This window comes from Mandrillus leucophaeus, unplaced genomic scaffold, assembly GCF_000951045.1.
Source record: "Mandrillus leucophaeus isolate KB7577 unplaced genomic scaffold, Mleu.le_1.0 Scaffold39, whole genome shotgun sequence".
Lineage (NCBI taxonomy): Eukaryota > Metazoa > Chordata > Mammalia > Primates > Cercopithecidae > Mandrillus > Mandrillus leucophaeus.
Window position 1 is genome coordinate 2,061,868 of NW_012104142.1, and position 20,911 is coordinate 2,082,778.

Here is a 20,911-nt window from a genome sequence, read left to right on the forward strand (position 1 = left end):
AGACGGGGTTTCACCGTGTTAGCCAGGATGGTCTCAATCTCCTGACCTCGTGATCCACCTGCCTCGGCCTCTCAAAGTGCTGGGATTAAAGGCGTGAGCCACCGTGCCTGGCCTATCATATGTTACTCTTGTATACACACAGATAAGGCAACATGAACAGGTGAGGAATTCCCCTAACTTCTTCACATTCAGAGCAGTGCCCTTGCAGGTCATGTTCCGGCATCGTTCTCAGTGTATGACGTTTCCATGCAGCATTGTCCTGCCTGCCATCGAGAGCAGGGGTGGTGCCACCTGAGGGCTCCACCTGCATCCCTGGATTTTCACAGAACCTATGGACAGCATCCTGTGGATTTGATGCTGGAGCCATATCAATTTTACTGCAAGGTGTCAATGGGATGTTTTCAGACAACACCCAGGATTCACATTCCTGCCTCTGATGGTTTGTTACCTGAAATGATGAGGGCTGTGGTTGTGAAGCCACCAGGAATGACAGAGGCTCTTGCTTGCACTGGCAGTGACAGTCACACCTGGGCTGCCTCCTGGCCAACAGTGATTGTAAACGTGAAAAACAGGAGCCTGTTGGACTCAATGAGATGTAGCATGTGTCTCAGGGACGCTGGGGGCTGGAGCACGTGGTCTGCAGAGTCACCTTGTGCCTTGTTAGAAGGGCCAGGGTTGCGCGCCAAAGGGCTGGTCCAGGGCCTGAGACTCCATGTTGCTGTCGTCTCCTGAGGACTGAGAAGGGACAGGAGGGGTCATTGTGGCCGTTCCTCTGTCTTCAAGCAATGGTGCTCACATCTGCCCAGGTTCAGAGGCAGTAAGTGATCAGGGAAGGCTCATGAGAAGGTCAGGTTTTCTGAGGCCTGGGCTTGTCCTCTGACCATGATTGCTGTCCTCAGGCAAGCTTCTGTGTACCTTTGGGCCTGCCTGTATCCCTGAAAACAGGGATAGCATACCCTTCTCCTCAGAGGTCCTTGGAGAAACGACTGACTCTGGGACTAGGGCGGGGAATATGCAAGATGACCCCGGAGCACCTCCTAGAGCCAGAAAGTAATGAAGTGTTAAAACACAAACCCCAAATCCCCAAACCATGGGGGTGTGTTTACGGGACACAGGAGCCAACTCAAAGAGCTCTCAACCACCGAAGCTAGGACAATTTGAGCCACAAAACAAATCACAGAGAATTATAGCCCAAGGTGTAAAATAGATAAAAGTCCATACTGATAACATAAATGATGGAATAAATAAACAAAGAAGGGACAAATCACCCATGCAGAGTAATTCCAGTTTATTCATGTCCGTCTTCAAGGAGGTGGATTTTAACTCCCCACTCCCTAGATGTGGCCCGCACATAGTGACTTTCTTTAAAAGAATTCAGTCTGGAAATCAGGGAGCAGAGGGTAACTCTCAGTGAAGAAACCTGACAAACACTTCGTCAGCCGGGTGATGAAGGCCAACAGCAACAGTGATGAGTCATGCTGATATCATGCATCCTTCGCATGGCCTGATGAGGATGCACCTTACCCCTGTGGGCTTCCTCCCCTGTAGCCCCCATCTAACCATGAGAAAACCATCAGACATACCCTAATTGAAGGACACAAAATACCTGCTCAGTGCTTCTTAAGACTTAAAGTCATCAAAAACCAGAAGGCGGGAGAACCTGTCACAGAGAAGAAACAGAGCAGAGGGGATAAGGAGACAGGAAGATTAAATGGAATGTGACACCCTGGATGGGACCAGGACATTTGGGGGAAACTAGAAAAATCTGAATAAAATGTAGACTTTAGTTAATAACAGTATGTCAATATTGGTTCATTAACAGTGACAAACATACCATAGTAATGGAAGATGTTAACATTTGGAATAAATTGGGTGTGGGGAGTTTCTGTACTATCTTTGCAACTTGTAGCTGAATCTAAAGTTATTTTAAAATAAAGTTTATTTTTAGAATAATAGGAATTCCAGGCCGTTCGCCATGAGGATTCAGTAAAGTGATGTGGGGAGGTGCTTGTGGGCTGTGCCAGCCATTAGTGGCGATGAGACCACTCCGTTCCGCTTCTGTTTGAGCGCGGGTGGGCTTAATACCCCCAGGGTCTTTTTCAGCACTGGCCTCCACCTCTCCCTGTTTAAGACCTGCCTGAGCCTGGCTGCCAAGCGGTGGGTGGACCTTTTACAGCCTTCTTGAGTTGTAAACTCTCCTCATTCTCTCTCCTGGGCCAGAGAAAGCCCACCCCAGCCACCCTGCCACAGAAACTGGTTCTGGACAGCAGCTGAATGTAGTGGCTAAGGAAGGGGGCCTGAGAGTCACAAAGATCTGAGTTCAACTCTTGGCATTCTCACTTCTAGCTGCGTGGCCTTGGGCAAGTTACTTACCCTCTCTGAACCTTGGATGTCTTGCCTATGAGACGGGAATAATTCCTCTCTCCATAAGGTGGTTGTGAGGTTGTATGCCAAGCCCTCGGCACAGTGCCTGGCACACAGTAGGTGCTTGGGGAGTAGAGGTGCCTCCCTCCCTCTGATCCCAGTACCCTCTACCATCTTCTCTTATGCTGCTTTTTCTCCCCTTGGCCAGAGAGAGTCCTGACCTTTGCTTGCTTTTCTGGTACATACCCAGTGGTTATCTCAGGTCAATATGTGGTACTGAATCCTAATGCAGGGGTCCTGGCAGAGGTGACTTTGGACTTGGCGCAGAAGTGAGAAGCAGAGAAGCTGGACCCACTGCTCTGTTCTGCCCTGTGGGTGTGCCTCATAGCCATCCTGCCTCATGCCCAACCATGGGAAGCGATCTGTGATCTCCCCTGAGCTAGCTCCCTGGCCTCACCTCTGGCATTTGGGAGGCAGCCATGGAGAGCCAAGGCAGACAGGGCCAGGCCCTGGGTGCACAGCCAGGCTGGAGGCTGTCAGCGAGCCGCCTGTGCGTGTTCCAGAGCAGCTGGGGTCCTGGCTGTGGTGCTATGTGTCACATGGTCTCTGCAGTTCTACCAGACACGGCAGCCTTGTCCAGCCACCTCCTTGGCCCGTGCAAAGCCTCAGGCAGCTTGAGCCAAATCAAAGACGCTGAGGTCCCTACTCAAGGGCTGGGGATGGCAGGGGTGTGTGCAGATGAGCATACCAGGGCCCCAGAGGACTGGAACAGGGGACTTGGAATGGAAGGGCTAACTCCACCTTTTTTTAATGGGGGAGAAAGGGAATAAAATAAAAGCAGTTTATTTTTATCATCCTTATTTAGTATAAGAAAAGATCCAACTGTTTCTCATTGCCGAGCTCCTTTTCTATCACAGCCTCAAAACTCTTCACTTCTCCTTGTGCTTTAGGCTTCCTTTTTGGGATCATTTTCCGTCTTCCCTGACATTCCTTTAGTGGTGTCTGTGTAACAGTGTTTGTTTATCTGATAATGTCTTCATTTCACCGTGGTCCTTAAAAGATGGTTTTGTGAGTTCAGGATTCTAGATTGATGGTTTCTTTATCTTGGTGCTTAGATGGTGCTAATTCAGGTTTTCCATTTGGTAAGTGATCTCTATTTTCTTTGACAGAGGTGTACTTCGAGGGAAGTCCATAAGAGACTGAGATCACTGTCTGTCCCCAGGAAGGGAGCAGACACGCTCAGTGAAACTTCCAGCAGGAGACTGAAGGCCAGCAGAGGACGTGGGTGGGAAGGCTGAACAGGGCTCCTGCCCCAGGGAACTTTCCAATGATGAAAAGCTCCCCGCTACTGGGCACATGTGAGCGCTGGCTGGGAAGAAATTCCCTGTCAGATGGAGGGGGATGGCTTAGCCTGTTTGGGCTGCTGTAACGAAATATCCTAAGTGAGTAGCATAGAAACAATAGAAATTTATTTCTCATAGTTCTGGAGGCTGGGAAGTCCAAGATCAGGACACCAGCAGATTTGGTGACTGGTGAGAGCCCACCCACTTTCTGGTTCATAGATGGTGCCTTCTCACTGTGTCCTCACATGGTAGAAGGAGTGAAGGGGTCTCTCAGGGGCTTCTTTTATAAGGACACTAATCCCATTCAGGAGGGCTCTGCCTTCATGACTTAATTACCCCCTAATGCCCTGTCTTCCAATACCATTCCCTTGGGAGTTGGATGTCAACATACGAATTTTGGGGCAACACCAACATTCAGACCAAAGCAGTTGACTTTAGTTATCTTGGTTGCCAGTGACCCTGGAGTTCTCTTGGTGGCTTCATGTGGCTCTTGCCTTCCTCTCCCCTGCTGCAAGCCTTTGCCCCTCTCCTTTTAAGGGCCCACAGCCTTCTTGGTCCAGGGATCATTCCAGCTCCTCCACTGAGACTTCCCTGAGCCCTCCTGCCCAGACACTGTTTCCCTTTTCTCTAGATCCTGGAGCCGGGTGGTGGGGGTGGGGGGCTTGTGCTGCAGACCTCAGAACACCAGGCACCTGAAGCCCTTGATTTCAAGTTGCTTCTTAGTGGTATCTCCAGATAGGCTGTCCCTTTCTGTTTACATAGCATTTGCATCTAGGCCAGTTACCAGGGAGTGGGAGGTGGCATCAGGGGCCCTCACCCCACCTTCTGCCAGTGTTGGACAGTTGAGCTGTGATTCTATCTCCTGCTCAGAGAGGCAGCAGCCCCCTGCCCAGTCCCGCTCAATGTCCTAAGCTGGAAATGGCAGCTATTGGAGCAAGGGTCATTGGAGGCTTTGATGAGTGGATTTGGCCTGTTGAGTGAGGTACAGAAATGAGTAATATGGAAGGATTCTGGCAGCAATTCACATGGTCTGCCCTACAGGAGAGACACGTGGAGGAAGGCAGCAGCCCTGGGCATTTCCAGATGCCCAGAGGCCCAGCAGATGCCCCCGCTGAATGTCCCAGTGACTCCTTTCCTCTCCTGCTCCCGGGATAACCGATGGGTTTACATATGTATGCGTGGGGCACAGATGGGGCTGTGCAGAGCATGCATTGCCTGTGATCCTGTCCTTAGTCTGCTTATAGTGCACTCAGGGAGGTCTGCGACACAGACCCACCCCAGCACAGAAGGAAGGCCGTGATCCAGTGTTGGAGGGGCTGGGAAGTAAGGATTACTTAAGGGTCACCCTACTGCAGATCCATGATCATCTCAGCAATCAGCAAAGACTCCTTAGTTTAGAATTCCACCAGGGAGCCTATGTGTGTGTGTGACTGATTGAGTGCCCCCCACTCCACCCTGAAGTCCCTCCTAGGATAAGTCTAGGGTGTGTGGATTGAGGAGGACATTGTCTCTATGCATGGGAGCACTTCACTCCCACTGGGGAGGGGAAGAGGTTGGGAAGGAAGCCCTGCTGCTCGCTGGACTGTCGTCATTTCTTGTGATGGGCATTGGCATTGTTCCTTGTGGTGGGGTGTTGGCGGGGAGCTGCTTTCCCATAGCGGCTGCTGGTCTTTGGTCTTGCTACTGAATTGGATCCAGATATGGGTGCCAGGAAGGCCTGTGGCAGAAGCCTGACGCTGGCTGCTGTGAAGTCCGTCCATTCATGAACTGGGGCAGCTGCCAGTTCTGGGCACTGCGGAAAGTGGCTTGGGACTGGGGATCGGTGATGCATGCAGCTTCTGCTGCCCACAGTTTGCCCACAAAGCGTACGTCTCCTGATCCCCTCCTGGCTCACCCCCTGCCATGGGACTCTCACGCCTGTATGGTTGGAAGTGCTATTCCTCTTCTCCATTTGGTAGACATTGGTTGCTTTGTGGGTTGTAGGTTGATCACTTTGCTTGTGAATGGAAAGGAATTGATGGCTGAAGGGCATGGGGAGATGGAAGTAGTGAGAGCAAGACTATGCAAGGAGCTCTGGTCCAGCTCCTAGGAAGCCATATGGGCAGGAGGCAGAGGCTGGGTTCCACTTCTGCCGGCATCGCATCCCTGACCGCGCCGGCGGCATTGCATCCCTGACTGGGCTGGTGGCATCGCATCCCTGACGGCGGCAGTGGCATTTTTTTGTAGAGACAGGGTCTCGCTATGTTGTCCAGGCTGGTTTCAAAGTCTTGGCCTCAAGTGATCCTCCTACCTTGGCCTCCTAAAGCACTAGGATTACAGTCATGAGCCACTGCGCCTATGCCCAGTCGAGATTAAGCTTTTAAATGTATTGAATAATGTTCTATGAAACAAGCAACATAGAAACAGTATATTCAGTATGATTCCAATTTTGTAAAATAAGATGCATGCATGTACACACGTGGCAGGATACAGGTTAACTGTGGTTATTATATATCTGGCTAATAGTAGTGTTGGTGATTTCATTTTCTTCTTTTTTTGTAGTTTTCAACTTTTATTTCTAGTAAGGTGTTTTGTATTCATAAACAAGGTTATTTAAAACAAAAAAGCTGGAGTATCCAATGGGACCACTCGGGTGAGCTCCCTGTCCTTGGGGGTGGACAAGCAGAGGCCGAGAGTCCACCTCATGGACACTGTTCAGGAGCTTCCTGGCGGAGGAGTGCGAAGGGCTGGAGTCTTTGATGAGCTGTGCAGGACACTGCCCCACAGTCCCGGGCCTGTGAGAGAAAGGAATTGTCTAGAGCAGTGCTCCTCAAACTTGCCTGTGCCTGCCAGTCAGCTGGGGATCTTGTTCAATTGCAGATCCTTATTCAGGAGGCCTGGGGTGGGGCTCAAGGCTCTGCATTTCTCACAAGCTCCCAGGTGCTGCTGCTGCTCCAAGGCCCTGGAGTATGTCTCCTGGAGGAGTGTCCACTGCTGCCTCCCCAGGGCCAGGGCACTGTAGGGCAGATATTATGCCAGTGGCAACTGGAAAGGTACACAGGGATATTAGGGCGAGTGGCCTGGGGTTCCCTGAGCCAGGTGACGTGTCTGGAAGAGGCTCTCCAGACGTGGAAAGATGAGTCTTGGTCAGAGTTGCTGAGTTTGAGACCAGGCCCTCTACACTGTGGCTTTGTGGAAAGAGCTCAGGGTTGGGATTGCATGGTCCGGGATGTAAATCCCAGTTCTGCAGCTTGTTAGCAGCATGTCCTTGGGCAGGTCATTTTGCCCCCTCAGCCTGAGTTTCTTTATCTGTAAAGTAGGGATAGGTATCTTGCCTGATAAGGTCATGGTGGGGATACCGTATGTTAGGCACCTGCCCCAGTACCTGGCACGCAGTAGGCCTGTGATGAATGTTTCCTTCCCTTAAACTGTATTTTCTTCTTGCAGGTAGATGAGATTTACCACGATGAGTCGCTGGGGGTTCATATAAATATTGCCCTCGTCCGCTTGATCATGGTTGGCTACCGACAGGTAAACTACCTTGTCAGCAGAAGGGTTGTGGAGCCAGAGTGTTGGACCAGCGATAGTGTGGGCTGGAGGGACAAGCATCCAGGAAACTTTGTCTCCAGAATCAGAACCTGAGGCTATTAGAATTGTGGCTTCAGGGGTGGAGCTTTTGGAGGTGGTAAGCAGTGATTGATGGCTTCCTACAATCTGAGAAACTGATAATTCCACACCTTTATCACCGGGAGATCCCTCTTCTTGGGGAAATTGGGGCTTACAGTGGGGTGGCCATCGAGACAAGTCATGTTCTAGTTGAGCCCTGGTGCCCTGCGCTCTGCAATCTTAGACCACCAGTCACTTATTATTAAATGGGGGTAGCAACCAAACTTTCCTGTAAGAGCTATTGTGAAGATTAAATAAAACAATGAACTCAAAGTATAGAGGAAATGCTCAGAACAGCAGCCGCCTTGCAGGTTAGTTGAGGGGATTGGAAATTGTGTGTGTGAAGTTCCCAGCAGAAATGCATCTCAGCATGGTTCTTGAACCATGGCACGTGAACGTCCCCGAAAGCAGGCAGGGCTGTGTGCCGGTAGCAGCTGAGTGGGGACAGCTGGTGATCTTGGGGTGGGTCCTGCAGTCCTCTGGGCCTTAGCATTCCCATGTGTAAGTGGGAGGAGAGAGGCCTGCTGTGTCCAGGGCCCTGACCCTCCATGTGGCTGTTGGTGCTCTCCCGGCCCCTGCAGTCCCTGAGCCTGATCGAGCGCGGGAACCCCTCACGCAGCCTGGAGCAGGTGTGTCGCTGGGCACACTCCCAGCAGCGCCAGGACCCCGGCCACGCTGAGCACCATGACCATGTTGTCTTCCTCACCCGGCAGGACTTTGGGCCCTCAGGTATGCAAGGTACTGTATTTGCCATGGCCAGGTGTGTGCAGCTTGCAGGGCAGACAGAGGCTGGGCCTGGAGGCAGATGAGCTGTCCCTGGGGTCCACCACATAGAGGTTTGAAGGGACAGGACCTGGACAGTTGGGGGTGAGCTTTGCAATGGTTTATTGGAGACTATGGGAAGTACAGGGGTCCCTACTCTGGTCCCCGATATTTTGGTGGAGGCTGCAGGCAGCTGTGAGTGGTCAGGTCCTGGGTCCTGTGCTTAATGTCCCAGAGCCTGGCTGCTGGAAGACCCTCCATAGGCTTCAAGATGCTTCTCCCTACACTGTGTCCTTCTGTCCTCATTGCAGACTGTGGGACACCTAGGATGGGGCTTGTGTAGGCTGCAGAACGGGAAGTCTGTGCTCTGCCTCCAGCTCCACACCTTGCTAGTCCAGTGGTCCAAGATCTCTTCATCTCCCTGGGTCCTCCCAATTGTGGAATGGGGAACATAACAATATTTGCCTCCCCCCATTCCAGGGCTGCTAAAGGCCCTGGGGGTGCATGACATGTGTGTGACAGAGTATTGACAACTGTAAGTACTCTGCAAACATGCAGCTTTGATACCCATATGAGGAAACTGAGCCATGGGGTGGTGAAGCGACTTGCCCATGTGGTTTAGCAGACAGGAGGCAGATCTGAGACTCAGACTGGATCTCCAGTTTCCATGTTGAAGGCTTTCTATTTTTTTCTGCTTTAATGCTAGAAATTAGTTGGTCAGCCCTGCCTACCCAAAAGATTTCTTGTCTGAATGACTGAAGCCCCAAATGTGGTTTTTACACACCACACACACACACGCACACACACTTACAGACATCCACACACATGTACAGGCCCATGTACACACAGACACATGCATACATGCAAATAGATATAAGCCAGTGTGTACATGTACAGATATACAAACACATGACACACAGACACACAGAGACACTGCATACATGTAGAGACACAAAGACACATGTACACATATGCACAGGCACTCACATGGACACAGACATGCACACACATGTATATACACACAGAGCATGTACTTATATCGCATGTAGAGCAAATCTCAGCTTTCCAGGACAACAGAGGCCCCAGAAACCTCCTTCCCACTCAGCCTCTTGTTATACTCCCCAAACCATGTCAAATAAAAGAACATTTCAGCCCCTCTAACATGGAGGGGGGACTGCAGGCCTAGGCAGGGACATGCCCTTTGTCATTATCCCCACCTTGCAGGCCCCTAGGACACAGGCTTCGTGCATGGTAGTGCTTAGCCAGTGCCGGCCCCCCTGCACTGCCATGATTCCTGTGTGGCCTGCCTGCACCTTGGCCGGTGTCCTCCCCACCTCCGAAGAGTTGTCTCAGCTGTCCCTCACTGCCCTCCATCAGCCGTTCCTGGTCCCCCTCAACTCCTTCCAAACCATTCCCTTTTCCCTTCCTCCAGCTCCCTGCTGCAGCCTGTCTTGCTCCTTGAATTCTAGCCCTTCCAGCCCATGCCTCGTCGCATGATCTCCCTGCTAAACCACAGCTCTTTAGCTGTGGCGATGGGTGGGTAGGGGGTATTGCAGGGTCAGGGGTAGGCTCGGATCTGAGTCCCCTGTTTTCCCCGTGGTACCTAACATAACGCTACCCCCTACTCCTGCACAGAAAGCGTTTCGAGCTTGTTTGCTGATTGACTGTGGGACTGGAGGGAGGCATTGTGGAAGTAGTGTGTTTGCAGGCCCAGGTGTTCTCTGGTTTAGAGGGGTGCTGATAAACCCCGGGAAGCCGCAGGCCGAGAGGGAAGCCATCAAGCCCTAGGATGTGAGGGTGGCTTGGCCCGGGTTTGTTCGGCTGCAGGTGGGACTTTGTGAGCATCCTTCTTCCTCCAGGAATGTCCCTGCTCCAAGCACTGACCAAAGGGCTGGGCTGGGCACAGACCTCAGCATGTCCTGCCTCACCTGCCCTCCACCTCGCTCTCCACCTTTTCTTTCTCTCTTCGGCAGGGTATGCACCCGTCACTGGCATGTGTCACCCCCTGAGGAGCTGTGCCCTCAACCATGAGGATGGCTTCTCCTCGGCCTTCGTGATAGCTCATGAGACCGGCCACGTGTAAGTGGCAGCAGCAGGGTGGGCGGGACTGGCAGCTGTGCCATGAGCTCCAGGGAGTTCTGTGGCTGTGGGAGACTTTGCCCAGCTCGGCCTGGTCCTGTGTCCTGGGGGGTGTCAGGGGAGCTGGCCTGCCACTGAGGCATGGCCTCCTGCAGTTGCCAGTAGAGGGAGGCGCTAATCTGAGTTGGGAGGAGCCAAGGGGCGTGGGTAGCAATCTGGGCCTGCCTTGGGCCCAGTCTCCAAATCCCAGGGCCATAGGGGACCAGATGTGGCCCTGCCTTTGGGTGGGTCAGTGGCAGTGTCCCTATCACATGCAGAGGGCTGCTCTCTCTGGGTGGTCTTGATCTCTGGCTTCCTTCCATCACGTCCACATTTGAGGCCTTTCTAAGACTCCATCCAGCCCACCCTGATACTCAGCACTCACTGGAGTGCTGGCCTGAGCCCATTGTAAACAGGTGCACTTAGAGCTTAGGCGGTGGGCCAGGCAGAGGCTGGCTTGCCTGATCTTAGGGCTTTGGGTTTTGTTTAGAGTGTGTTGATTCATTCAGTATTTCTTGAGCACCTACCATGCACCAGGCCCCATTCTAGGAATGAGGCTGCAGTAGAGGCCAGGACACAGAAGCCCTCAAGAGGCTACATGCTGGGTGGACACAAATGAGCTACTGTTCAGTAGGTCACGCCGTATCACAATGGCAGAACCAAGGGACACCATCAGCCCTGTCAGATTTTATCCCAGCTTTGCTCCTCCAGGCAGGTGAGACCTCCTCTCCACACCTGCAACATGGGGCTGACACCAGGGGAACCGCTGAGCCCCTCCTTGTGGAGACACAAGGTCAAGCTTATAGGCCTGCATATCTACCTAGCAGTCAAAGCCAGATGCAGCCATCTGGGAATGTTTAAGAACTTAGAATTCTTGGGATTTGGCATTAATGACTAATTGTGAAGAGCAAACTTTTAAATGTAAACTGTTATTATAGTAGGTGCCTACCATGTGCAAAGCTCTGTGCCCAGCCTTGCAGCGTCTTGAAGAGGCTCAAGATGCAGGCACCTACAGGGGCTCAAGAAATGAGGTTGAGTTGAGTTGAATGAAACCTGGTCTTTGCACTCAAAGGCTCTCGGTGGGAAGCCAGCGAATGACTGTGAGTTTTTAATGGTGGGATAGATGGCTCCTGCTGTGGACGTGAGCCCACAGGTGAGACAGCTAGGACCAGTGGCCAGGTGGGGCTTGATCTGGCCTTGGAAGCTGTAAGAACATAGGTGGAACTCATGGAAGGGGTGGGTGTCTGGGAGTGGTGAACAGCAGGAGCGAAGGCTTGGAGGGCAGGATGAGCCCAATCCCAGTGGGAGCAGCCTTGGAGAGAGGGTTGGTCCTCCCCACTGCATGGTTGGGAAACTGAGGCCAGGAAGAGCAATCTGAGCTCAGGACAGGGTCTCCTGCTGCTGATCTGCCTGCCTGCCTGCCTGGGGCAGAGCCCCTGGGATGTATCAGGACTCCTCTGTCTTCCCCATTCCAGGCTCGGCATGGAGCATGATGGTCAGGGGAATGGCTGCGCAGATGAGACCAGCTTGGGCAGCATCATGGCGCCCCTGGTGCAGGCTGCCTTCCACCGCTTCCATTGGTCCCGCTGCAGCAAGCTGGAGCTCAGCCGCTACCTCCCGTAGGTTATTCCTGCCCTCAGAGCTGGGATAGGGGAGCATGCGATCTGCCACTCTGAGCAGACATCACACAGCTGGCTGGTTTCCCTAAGTCTCCCCCGGCATGACTCTTCCGTGACTCATCTCGCCTCTCTGCCAAACCTGGCCTAAAACATACCCCATTAGCATCGCAGGTGGGTTAGCCTAGTGTTTCGGAATGTGTTCAGGTGACCACTTACATAGAATTCTTATTAAAAATGCAGACCCCCTGGCTCATGGAAGATGGTAAGTTAGATTCTGCTGGGGTTGGGTCTAGGAATCAGGATTTATCAAGCATTGCAGGTGATACTTATGCATGCTGAAGGTTATGAGCCACTGGGCTGAGGCTGGGGCTCTAAACCCAGTGGCTCCTAACGACCCCTTTGAGCCCACCTGGTTCCAGCCCAGGATCGACTGCCCGGGATCGACTTCTCAATGGATGAACAGTGCTACTGTGACTTTCCCCCAGGCCCCAAGGAAATGGGCATGCTGAGGAGGGAGCTCCTCCTCTCCCCACTCCCATCCTTAGCCCCAGCAGCACACTCCCAATTCTGGTCTGGCTGGTCAGCTCCTGGGTCTTTAAGGATGTTCAGGTACAGAACAAGTGTTAGACTCAGGACCTCGAGGCCTGAGAATGGGAGACCAAGTGGATTTAGATGGGGGCAGGTGGAGGCAGAAATGTGGTCACTAGCCCCATGCAGGAGCTGGCCAGGGCAGCTCGCCCAGGGTCCATCCTGCACGGTAGGCTGGTTTTTCTCCTTTCAGTACAGAGTGAGTCCTCAAATTGTCCATGAATCAACTATTAGTCTTGGCCATAACATGTCCCTCTACGGTGGGCAAAATGACCTCCTAATCCAGCTGCGAGCTGAGTATCTAATCCCAGTCTGGGTACCCTTGCCTTTGGCTGCAAATGGAGCCCTTCCAGACATCGTCACTGGTGGGAGTGAGGTCCTGAGTGAGGGGGCTGCTCAGGGCAGCCCATCCTCCCTGGAAGAGACAGCGCTGGGCACGGGATAGCGGGTGCAGATTCCTGCAGGCCTTGCTCATGAAAACCCCAGCCCCTGGGAAGGGAAAGCCTGGGACTTCCCGCTGTCAGCCTGGCTCACCCTCCTTGTTTCCACTGGCAGCTCCTATGACTGCCTCCTCGATGACCCCTTTGATCCTGCCTGGCCCCAGCCCCCAGAGCTGCCTGGGATCAACTACTCAATGGATGAGCAGTGCCGCTTTGACTTTGGCAGTGGATACCAGACCTGCTTGGCAGTAAGTAGCCGTCTGGCCTCTGCCAGGCAGTGGGGGCCAGGGCAGTGTCCTTCTGTGGCCCAGGCTGATCATTCATAAAGCACCTTCTGCCCAGCTGGCCAGTGGGCCTGGTGATGGGCCCACAGACACAGTGCCAGGCACCATGCAGGGATGCAGAGTGAACACCTGTGGGGGCAGGTGGGCGCAGTGGCTTGGGAATGCATTAGCCCTGGGAAAGATGGAAACAGCAGAGCAGACAGGGTGGGCACCTGATGGGATCCTGGCTGGGCTCATTCCCTGCAAGGAAGCCCAGATTTCAGACAAGGTGTTGGGCTTCTGGCCTGGTGGTGCAGCAGGTCCCACATCCTCAGGCGATGTGCCAGGTCTTTCAGTCTAACTCCCCACCTGCTGCACCTGCACACCACCTCTCTCCAGAGCGTCAGTTCCACACCTCTGCTGCCTGTGCCTGAGGACATAGATACAAGGGAGCATAACTTTGTCCCTACCCTGCAGGATGGGGCAGGGGGAGAGCACTGAGCCTGAGATCAGCTAGAGTGCCCCAGGAGAGAACCCAACAGCTGCCACCCAGAGCCCAGGCTGAGCTGTCAGAGAATGGGCCATCTCAGGGGTAGGGGGCTTTCTGAAGGGGGCAGGCCTTGGGGACCTGAGTGTTTCATACTACCCATCTGGGGAATGCAGCCCTCTTTTCACCTCCTCGGAATGGGGAGCGCCCCCAACCATGTGTGGACAGCTTCCCCACTGTCTGGGACACGTGGTGTGACAAAGCGCCTGAGTTGTGGGCAGAGGACCAGGACATGGGATTTCAGGGCCCAAATGCTGTACTTATAGGATGCTTGTCTGGCTGGCAGGAGATGATAAGAGGGAATATGAAGGAAACTATGGCTTTTCTGGACAATCTGAAACATAAAGTCATCAACCTCTGGCACGGCTGGGTGTCCAAGTTACAGGGAGGTGGAGTCCCAGCCTCGTCGGAGTACTGGGGGGTCTGGGTTGAAAAGCAGCAGTTCCCTCAATTCTCCTCATGTGCACAGGGCTCAGGGCAGAGGCACTGTGAACCTAGACCTCCCCAGAGCCTCACACCCTAGTCCCAGCTCAGTGACAAATGGCCTCTGTAAAGCGGGGGAGGGAGGCCTTGGAGAGAGAACGGCGAGAGCATGGGCCATGGCTGGGCTCTTTCTCAGTGCCCTGGGGGAAGGAGGGGTCCCTGGAGGCTGCTGGCACTTGGGGTAGAGTTGAATCTGAAGCAGGTGAGGGGCTCTGGCTGCCTCCCCTGCAGTGCCAGGGGTGCCTGCACCCATCACACCCTCTTTTCTCTCCATCACTGCCCTTTGCTCCTTGGACAATGAGCCAGTCCAGCCTGGTGACCCCATTCCCTTGCCATGCAGTTCAGGACCTTTGAGCCCTGCAAGCAGCTGTGGTGCAGCCACCCTGACAACCCGTACTTCTGCAAGACCAAGAAGGGGCCCCCGCTTGATGGGACGGAGTGTGCACCCGGCAAGGTACCTGTGGGGTGTGCAGCAGGAGTGGCCTTCCTGGGGTGCAGGGCATCCATCACTGGCATGGGGCAGATCCCAGGGGGAACCCTGACCCCTCCCTCCAAGTGCTTATATGAGTTGGGGGTGATGCTAAAGGACAGTAGTGAGCCCAGTGTGTGGGTACATACACGTGGCGTCTTCCCATAAACTCATACCCTTTCTTCTCTCCCAGCCCACTGTCCTTTGCCTCTGTAATTGGCTGAGGGTAGCATGATCTCCTAGCCCATCTGACAGGAAGGCTTACTTCCATTTTACAAATGAGAAGAATGAGGTCCAGGCAGGTTAATTAAGGAACTTGTTGGGGTTCCACAGGGAGTGATTAGAACAGAAGGGATGCAGGGAAGTCTCTGTGTGTCCTGCCTACTCACCCACCCCCATGCTGTCGCTGAGCATGAGACACACGTGTTCTCCCCACACCAACCTTCATGAGTGTCCTGTGTTTGCTCCCTCATGCATGTGTGGGTGCCAGGACTTCATTTGCCCGGGGGACCCCGTGGCTGGGTCTGAAACCCAGCTCTGCTCTGCTGCCGGCCCTGCCGTTGATCACTGTGGTGACCTTGGGCCATTCATTGAAGTTTTCTGACTCGCCAACACCTGACAACCTCAGAGTTGTTCTGAGGTTACTGACTCATGTTAAGGCAAGTGAGGGAGGGGGGAAGAAGCCAAGTACAGGAGAGGTGGTTCCCCATCATCAGCAGGAGCCCAGCCCTGGGGCCACCCCACCATCCTGCCCCCTGCCTCCTGCCCTAGCCAGGCTCCCCCTATTCACACCTGTCCTGCTGAGCGGCCCTGGGGCTTGTCTTATCACAGGTGGATGGAGCTTCCCCTGGCCTGGCGGGTCCTTGAGGGGTTATAGCTGTTCCAGGTCTTTCCACTTCTCAAGTTTTCCCAGGTGTTTTCAAAGTTCCAGACCCTCCCCAGCTACAGTTTCACAGGACAGTTCATCAGTGGTTCTCAGTCTGGGCTGCATATTGGAATCATCCTGGGAGCTTTAAAACCCCTCCCATAGAACAAAGAGTAACTGCTGATGGGCACAGAGGATATTTTTGGAGTGATAAGAATATTCTCAAATTGGATTGTGGTGACGACCGGGCAACTTTGTGAATTTATGAAAGGTCATTGCATTGCACACTTGAAATGAGTGAATTCTATAGTATGTAAATTACACCTCATTATAGTGCCTCCAAAAGTTCCTACCCCTAGTGATTCTGACTCAGTTGGTCTGGGGTGAAGATCAGGCATCTGAAGTTGTAAAATCTCCCCCAGGTGATTCCAAGCTTGAGAACCACCGAGTTCATCTCTCGGGAGACGAACTTTGCCCAGAGAGCTTTGTGCGCATTTTTTTCGTGCTACCCTACAGGAAAAGGGAAGGGAGTTGCCTCTAGTTGGGCCCTCCTCTATTTCCTGGCCCTGTGCTAAGGCCTGTAGAGATATTAGAACAGTCCCACTTAACAGGTGGGTAAACTGAGGCTCAGCAAGCTAAAGTAGCCACACATAGCTAGTATTGCTGAGCTGGGATTCAAACCCAGGAATCCTTCACGCATACCCTCCTTCCGCTGCATGCACAGACCTCCCCACATGGCTGGCCTGCCTCCCAGAAGCACATCTTGTGATCCCTGGAAGGTAATTTTGAGATACAGAGCCAAGATCAACTCTAGCTAGTGTGGGAAGATCGTGTCATCTCTCTCCTATCAGCCTTTTATTACTCCCGGGAGTGCAAATAATTGCACATTTGTTATTGTTCATCATAAGATCTGCCATTTCTGGAGGGCTTTGTATACCAGGTATGACCTCATCAGATGCTATGAGCAGGTACAGTTACCCACGTTGTCCTGTTGAGGAACAGGCTCAGAAAGGCAAGCCCTTTGTCTAAGGCTGCTCAGCTCGTGCTAGGGTGGGATTCTGCCTAAACCCAGGCTCATGCTCTTGCTATCCCTTTTTCTGGCTCCCTGGGTGGGCTCAGCAGCAGCAGCAGCCCAGGGTGATCTCATGCGCTCTGCTCTGCCCCAGTGGTGCTTCAAAGGTCACTGCATCTGGAAGTCACCGGAGCAGACATACGGCCAGGATGGAGGCTGGAGCTCCTGGACCAAGTTTGGGTCATGTTCGCGGTCATGTGGGGGCGGGGTGCGATCCCGCAGCCGGAGCTGCAACAACCCTCCGTGAGTGTGCTTGGCAAGGGTGGGGAGGGCAGGGGCTTGAAGGGGAAGGCACTGGGGAGACAGTGCAGGAGAGAAGGGTCCCTGTGGGTGGTTGTGTATGCTAGTGCATGAGGACACAAAATTGCTGATAGAGGCAGATCACTCCTACCTGCATCCACTAAGGACTCTCAGGTCTGCCTTCTGTGCGTTTGTCTGAACCAGTGGTTCTCAAGCTCATGTGCAGAAGATTCCCCAGAGTCTGGGTGGCCCTACTTCTTCATGTATGTAACAAGTCCTCTGATGACCCCGATCCTCTGGCTAAACTTTGAGAAACACTGATCTAAGCTCTTTGTTGGAAGAATCAATTCTCTAACTTTGTTTTCTACCACATGGAGAAAATCATCCTTTAATTTTTCTTAACTTACCTCTTTCTAACATCAAAGGTCCTTCCTCTCCTCCCCACTCCTGAGTTTTAGCATTCTGGGGGAGATGTCCATTCTCCCTTCTCATCCCCTCTGTGGGGATCTTCTCCCCTACACCATGGTTCTGGGACATCTGAGCCCTAGTTCTCCATCTCCATCTCCAAGCTGAAGCAGCCTTTTTAGAACAGCACCACGAGAGATGGGGACTGGCCAAGGCCGGCTGCATGGGTCGGTTGGCTCTTGGAATGCAGGGATTCCAAACCCCCACAACGACGAGGCTTGGCCTGACCCCTCACAGCACTGAGAGGTATGATGAAGACTGTGGAATCGCAGCATTGTAGGGTCACAGTGGCTCTGATGTCCTCAGGAGTGGTCATTCATACTCTGTTATTTATCTCTAGGGATGGGAAACTCACTGCCTATTGAAGCAGCCGTTTCTTTGTTTTAGATGATATAGCCATATAGTTAATATAGACGGCCGTATTGACCTTCTACACACATGAACCAAAATGGACTGCCTTGTAACTTTCCTCTTTCGGAAATACAAAGACTGTGGTTATAGTAAATCACCTTGCAGGCGTGACCGACAATTATCCCTCAGTATAACTGGTATCAAAGCTACCATTTATTGAGCTCCTCTGTAATAACTATTTTTATTTTATGAGGCTTAAATGAAATAATATGTGTGCTCTCAGCATCATGCTCACACAATTAAATGCTTAATAGAAGACAGCTGCTGTTATAATAATCATTATTATAGTATGTCAAGCATTTTGTGCTAGGTGGGATGCTAAGCACTTAGGTACAAAAATCTGTGCAGTTCTCCCACATGTCTATGAGTAGGGTACTGTTAACCCCAGCACTTGGACACTTTGTATCAAGTCTTACCCAATCCTCTTGACTTAATGGAGAAGAGAGCATAGATGATTATAAAATACCTTTTCTTACTATTCTTCACAGACACACCAGGAGGTATGTAAAATAAGAGGGATTATTATTTTCCCCCTGTTTTCAAGGGGAAATTAAGCCACAGCAAGGCTAAGTGGCCTGGCCAAGGTTGCACGGTCAGGACTTGGAAGCCAGCTCATCTGATTCCAAATCCAAGTTTCTTTTACCACTCCTTAGTTTATGATGATGTTAAGTGGAAGTGGATGCAAATGGGAGTGGCCGAGTTGTTTATGGGGGCCTGCTCTATGCCAGGGCCTGCAAAACAGTTGAAGGCACCCACAAAGGCGAATAAGACGGATTTCTCTTCCAGCCCAGCTGGAGAGGGTTAGTCAGTCCCTGTGTCAGTCTGTACGTCTGTCCATCACACTCACCATGGAATAGGTGGTGTATGTCGGAAGGGTAAAGCAGGGAGGAAGAGAGACCTGGAAGGCTGAGTTCCGTAGCCCCCACCCTGGGAGCCATTCTCTGGTTTATGTCAGTGGAGGGACCTTGTCATGCTATTGTGAATGGCTGAGCTGCTCCTGGTGGCCATATGGGAAGCCTGGCCCTCCCCAGCCTTCCCAGCCAGCAAGGTCACCCATTTCTCTGTGCCTGTCCCAGCCCAGCCTATGGAGGCCGCCCGTGCTTAGGGCCCATGTTCGAGTACCAGGTCTGCAACAGCGAGGAGTGCCCTGGGCCCTACGAGGACTTCCGGGCGCAGCAGTGTGCCAAGCGCAATTCCTACTACGTGCACCAGAACGCCAAGCACAGCTGGGTGCCCTATGAGCCTGCCGACGGTAAGCGGGCCCCACCCCCCTCCCACCCCATGTCCTTGGGCATCTGCGGGGGCTGTGTGTGCCCAGGCAGGGCCTCCCACCCCCGCACCCACCAATGAAGGTGGAGGGACAGTGGGGGTACCAAAAGTGAGACTGCAGTCAGCAGGCTCGCCATATACCCTTGTGTAGGCCTGTTCTTGGCATACTTCTGGGGTCATCATCCCCATCAAGGCCATCCCTGATTTGTGTACTTATGATGACAGTTTTCTGGCAGATGCAAGGAAAGTGTCTTGAGGAAGGGACACTTCACACACAGGTGTTGCCATGGCCGGTAGCAGTGTTGGCTGTTAGGGTTGCCTGCCTTTCGTCTTCTGTCCTTATCTGCAGGGAGAAGAATCACACAGGTGCAGGCACCCTTCCTGTTGCATGACCAGTGTCCTGAGGAGCTCAGTCCTATTACATGCTGTGTTTTTAGGTTTTACTGACTGGGCTGTGGTTTCTGCAGAGTCAATGAGATGATTTTGGAAGGCAGGCAGTTGGATCTGGTGGGATCTTCATACTGACTCTCTAGGCTGCCCTGGGACATACACAGGACTTCTGGACTCATATAAAGAGTCTGAATTTGGGGACCATAGTGGTGCCAGTTCCCGTCTGTTTTTGAGTGTTTCCAGTGATGGTTCCATAGCGGCAGAGCATCCAGGGAAGCGTTGGGATTTGTGGCAAGTCAGAGCCTCGGCTGGAAGGGCCCTCAGTGATCCTCTGATTCCAGCTTTCCCCTGCTAGCCTCTCTGTGGGTCCCGCATGGACAGATGCTCATTCTCCATCACACAACCCTTGACCCAGACAGCTCCCATCAGGACGGGCGTCCCTCCCCGGAGCCCGGGCTCCACCCCGGAACCTTCAGCTCTGCAGCTCTGTCTAGAATGACAGACTCTTCAGGTTGGAAGGGACCTCAGAGGCCTGTCGTTGCCAGATTCTTTCAGAGCATCCCTGCAGGGGGTGTCTTCTCTCTGCTTGGATTCCTCCCACTCTGGGGAGCTCCCCACTCCCTTGGCACTATTGGCTGGCTTCCGTTGCTGCCCAGAGAGCTGCCTGCCTGGGTCAGGATCCTGCCTATGCTGGATTGGAGCCCCCTGAGACCCGGGTCCCTCCAGGAATCTGGTTCCTGTGCATGAAATCCAAGGTGGTCTTGGAGGCTGTGGCTCCAGACTTGAGCCCTTCCTGCTGGAGACAAGGAGTCACCAGCTGTCCTGGGAGCCCAGGGACCAGAGCAGAGCCCAGCAGGTTCCTTAGTAATTGGCTGAGGGAAGCTTGGTTTGAAAGCCTTCCAGATATGTTCAGAAACCAAACCAGCAACCACAACATTGGGGAGAGGAGGGACTGGGAGGCTTGTGGGGCAGCTGGACTTCGGGTTTTTCCCAGGACTGTTAGACGAATTCCAGGAAGTTAGCTAAGCCTCCAACCTCCTTTTTTCTAAGAAGTACAGTAAGTGTTTATATGTTCTCTGGAACCTCCTTTTTAGGACATCTATAACCCACATAAAGAAGGAAACATTTAATTGTTAGGACCAGAAAGGACTCTCTTTCTCCCTGACTGTTGCTCCATTTTGCAAACCCAGATACAGACCCCTTTTCTGCCTTACTTTCATGCAGCCTTCTAATGTTTACAAACATGTTAAGACACATGTCATACATGTGCACAGTGAAGTTTTTTAAGGGTCAGAGCAGGACTCAAGTCAGACTGCTTGGGTTACAATCCAGGCTGAACCACTTACCATGTGGCTGTGTGGACTTGAGCAAGTTCCTTAACCTCTCTGGTCCTCAGTTTCCTCCTCTGTAATGCTAGCACCTACCTCATTGAGGTATTGAGAGGGTTAAATGAGTTAATTCATGAAAAGCCATTAAAGCTGTATTTTAAGGGCATATGAAGGTTTTAGAAATATCTAGTACATGGTAAGCATTCACTAAGTGTTGGCTTATTATTACT

At 52.6% G+C, this 20,911-nt stretch overlaps 1 protein-coding gene across 1 annotated transcript in view; it reads left to right on the forward strand.

Moving 5' to 3' along the window:
• The window catches only part of ADAMTS14 (ADAM metallopeptidase with thrombospondin type 1 motif, 14), an 86,100-nt gene that overhangs the window by 45,394 nt on the left and 19,795 nt on the right, over positions 1–20,911 (forward strand). The window contains exons 4-11 of the mRNA XM_011991069.1: positions 7,134–7,217; positions 7,934–8,090; positions 10,088–10,193; positions 11,708–11,851; positions 12,995–13,127; positions 14,513–14,626; positions 16,673–16,821; positions 18,771–18,946. Of these exons, the coding sequence (XP_011846459.1) occupies positions 7,134–7,217; positions 7,934–8,090; positions 10,088–10,193; positions 11,708–11,851; positions 12,995–13,127; positions 14,513–14,626; positions 16,673–16,821; positions 18,771–18,946 (1,063 nt within the window). The remainder of the gene's footprint in view (positions 1–7,133; positions 7,218–7,933; positions 8,091–10,087; positions 10,194–11,707; positions 11,852–12,994; positions 13,128–14,512; positions 14,627–16,672; positions 16,822–18,770; positions 18,947–20,911) is intronic.